At 41.3% G+C, this 3856-nt stretch overlaps 1 protein-coding gene across 1 annotated transcript; it reads left to right on the plus strand.

The window, feature by feature from the left end:
- Positions 1-716: 716 nt before the first annotated feature.
- On the plus strand, positions 717-2138 carry LOC149247671 (uncharacterized). Its single transcript, XM_089444896.1, has one exon. The coding sequence runs from the start codon at positions 717-719 to the stop codon at positions 2136-2138; it is 1422 nt and encodes a 473-aa protein (XP_089301022.1).
- Positions 2139-3856: the final 1718 nt, after the last annotated feature.

The following is a 3856-nucleotide window of genomic DNA, read 5'->3' on the forward strand; positions in this document are numbered from 1 at the left end:
CCAAGTTTCAAAAAACTGTGGCCTCTCAAAATTAGTGTTGATATACAGGTTTAATATAATAAATTTCCATCTCTATTGAACAGTTAAAAAAAAAAATTGATGCACGACTATTCACCTATTATTTTATGTTTAAGTACATGACAGAGATTGACAATATGAGGAGAGAAGGCAGTGCGTCACACAGATTTGTGGCGGGACAAGGACCTGCAGAGAACAACCCCGAATTATGGGTACAGCTTGGAGAGTAGGCTCGAAATACAAACCTTGCAATTTTGGAGACACTGCAGGAATTGAAAAATGAAATGGCCTGATTGAGAGAGGATAACGCAAGTTTAACAATGGAGAAGGAGAGAATTATAAAGAGCCTATATGACAAGCAAAATCAGCAACCACAGAATCCCAGTGCTGAGCAACAAAGGATGTCAGGGGAATAAAATCCAAATACAGAACCCGAAGAGTCAGAAGGAAGAGAGGAGGAATGCTCTGATAATGCCTCCGAACAGCAGACATCAAAAAGACAATGGATGGAGCTGCAAGGGGAATTCCGTAAGATCAAACCGCCACATTTTGACGGAGAACAGGAGGAGGAAGCTGAGGCATGGTTGATCAATAGGAACAAATATTTCTAGCTATATGAATATGATCACAATCTTAAGGCAAGGTTGACCATCTTCCAATTCTAGGGGACAGCCACCCTGTGGTGGGAAGAGGTTAAGATGGTAAAAGGAGTGAGTGAACAGACTATCACTTGGGAAAATTTTCAAAAATACTTTAAAGAAAGATACTTAACCGAACGCTTCTATGATGAAAAGGTAAGAGAGTTCCATGACCTGCGATTGGGACAGGAAACTATGGATGAGTTCATCACTCGTTTTACTTCATTACTACATTATGTGCCTTATATTCGGGAAGAAAAAGCTAAAGTACAAAGGTTTGTCAACAGTTTACCCTTGAGTATGAGAGAAAGAATCGAATTTGACAACCCAAAGACAATGAATGAGGCTATATGCAAAGCCCAAATTTGTTACCAGCAAAGCAAACAGAAGGGAGAAATCCTGGGTAAGAGATGGGTCGATAAGAAAAGCAGCAAGCTGGCTGGAAGTGCTAAAGGTAACCGCGGAAGTGGTACCAAAGGATTCGCCAAGGGACAAAACAGCAGGAGCATACAGAAAAACTCACTCCAATTAAAGCCCCCCACTGAGTCTAGAACCAATGAACAATCCAGGAAAATAGACAACGAAGGGGCAGCAAGGCCTCCTGTGCAATGTTGGGGCTACGGTGGACCCCATTACATTAAAAACTGCCCTCAGCGAAAAGGAACTGAGCAAGTTTCCCAAGTCTATGAAGCCTCTACGGTTGGCGATGTAGGACGGAGTCTACCGAAGATTAATGCTGCTCTGGAGGATCGTCAGGTGGAGTACCAACCGACCATGGTGGAATTTGAAGGTAAACTTATAGACACTGCTATAGCTATTTTAATTGACCCTGGTGCAACATTAAGATATATTAGTCCTAGAATTGTGGATCTCTGTAAGCTGCAACCTATTAAATTTAAGGACCCTTGGCTGGTTCAGTTGGCAACAGGGGCAAAAAGATGGGTAAATGCTAAGATTAAAAACTGCCCTCCAAAAATAGCAAGACAGTTAGTTACAGCAGATTTGAATGTGCTTCCTCCTGGTTGGTACGATGTATTATTTGGTATGGACTGGTTGGAGAAACACTGGTCCATAATTAATTGTAAAACCAAGACTATTAGTTATAAGGATGAGCTTGGAATAGAGCAAAAAATGCAGGGAATCAAGTGGCCAGTGCACATTCGGCCCATAACTACCTCACAGTTAGCAAAATGTGTTAGAAAAGGATGTCAGATTTATGCTGTCCAAGTGGGCTATGCCAATTCAAAAGATAAAATAGCCACAATGGAAAATATTCCTGTAATACAAGAATTTGCTGATGTGTTTTCGGAAGATATTCCTGGACTACCACCTAAAAGATATATATATTTTACGATTGAGTTGGTGTCGGGAGTAGCCCCAGTATCCCAGGCATCCTACAGAATGAGCATACCAGAATTGATAGAATTAAAAATGCAATTACAGGAGCTATTGGACAAACACTATATCTGCCGCAGTGTGTGACCCTGGGGAGCTCTGGTGTTGTTCGTCAAGAAGAAAGACGGGACCCTTCGCATGTGTATAGATTATCATCAACTAAATAAATTGACGGTCAAAAACAAATATCCTCTGCCTCGTATTGATGAACTGTTTGATCAAGTAAAGAGAGCAACAATTTTCTCAAAGATTGACTTGCGATCAGGCTATCATCAAGTAAGGATTAAGGAGGAGGATATAGCTAAAACGGCTTTTAGAACACGATATCGCCATTATGAATTTGTGGTGTTACCCTTTGGGTTAACCAACGCCTCCGCAACTTTTATGTGTCTAATGAACAACGTATTTCACCAATATTTGGATAAGTTCGCGCTGATTTTCATTGACGATATATTGATTTATTCTCGGACTATGGAGGAGCATCAGGAGCACCTCAAATTAGTATTGCAAACCCTTTGAGAACATCAACTATACGCTAAATTCAGCAAATGTGAATTTTACAAAGAACAAATACAATATTTGGGGCATATAATTCCTAAGGAATGGATCGCAGTGGATCCCAAAAAGATAAGGACTATAATGGAAGGGCCAGTGCCTAAGGATGTGGCAGATATCCGATCCTTTATGGGGTTAGGAGGCTATTACAGATGGTTTGTGGAAGCATTTTCGCGGGTAGCTTATCCCGTTACTTCCTTACAGAAAAAGGGAAGGGCCTTTAGGTGGACCCCTAAATGTCAAAAAAATCTCGAGCAACTTAAATACCTACTCACCACAGCACCCATTTTAAGCATAGCTGATCCCAGCAAAGATTATGTGGTGTGCATGGACGTAAGTAAAGAAGGGGTAGGCTGTGTGTTGATGCAGGAAGGAAAGGTAATAGCCTACGAATCAAGAAAATTAAAGGAGCATGAGCAGAAATATTATGCTTACGATTTAGAGTTGGTCGTTGTGATTCACGCCCCGAAAATGTGGCGCCATTACCTTATGGGGAGAAAATATTTGTTATTGATGGATCACCACAGTCAGACCAATTATTTTAGCCATCCCACTCTGAATGCAAGGCAAGCACGGTGGGTGGATTGCCTAAGCGGTTTTTATTTTGAGATCAAGCATCTAAAAGGGAAGGAGAATCGGGTGGCGGATCCTTTGAGTCGGAAATTGCAATGTCTATAAGAAATTTCTTGCAGTGAAGGGAAAAGCCCCTTTGGGGAAATGATTAAAAAGGCAGCCCAACAAGTTGCTAGTTATCAGCAAATAAACCAGCAAGTGCAGCAACCAACCAGCCAAGAAAACCACCCGGATTATGCCTTAGATGATGCTGGAATGTTGTATTATAAAGGAAGGCTGTACGTGCCCAATGAGCACAGCATTAAAAATCTGATATTGGATGAGTATCATAAGAGCCATTACGCTGGACACCTAGGATATTAAAAGAAGATTATGGCACTTCGAAAAGAATATTATTGGCTGGGAATGAAAAAGGATGTGACTGATTATTTGGCACGATGTGTAGAATGTCAGCAAATTAAAGCAGAACACCAACATCCTGCGGGTTTATTACAACCACTACCCATTCCAGAATGGAAATGGGAAACCATCACTATGGACTTTATAACAGGGTTGCCTAAGTCAAAGAAAAATAATGACTCCATCATGGTGGTGGTGGACAAGCTGAGCAAGTCAGCGCATTTTATACCGGTGCAATCTACCTATAGAGCTGTGCAGATCGCCCATGTGTTCATGCA

The sequence above is a fragment of the Pinus tabuliformis genome, chromosome 7 (genome assembly GCF_031772625.1).
Source record: "Pinus tabuliformis cultivar Carrire ecotype Pingquan chromosome 7, CPIR1, whole genome shotgun sequence".
Classification (NCBI taxonomy): Eukaryota; Viridiplantae; Streptophyta; class Pinopsida; order Pinales; family Pinaceae; genus Pinus; species Pinus tabuliformis.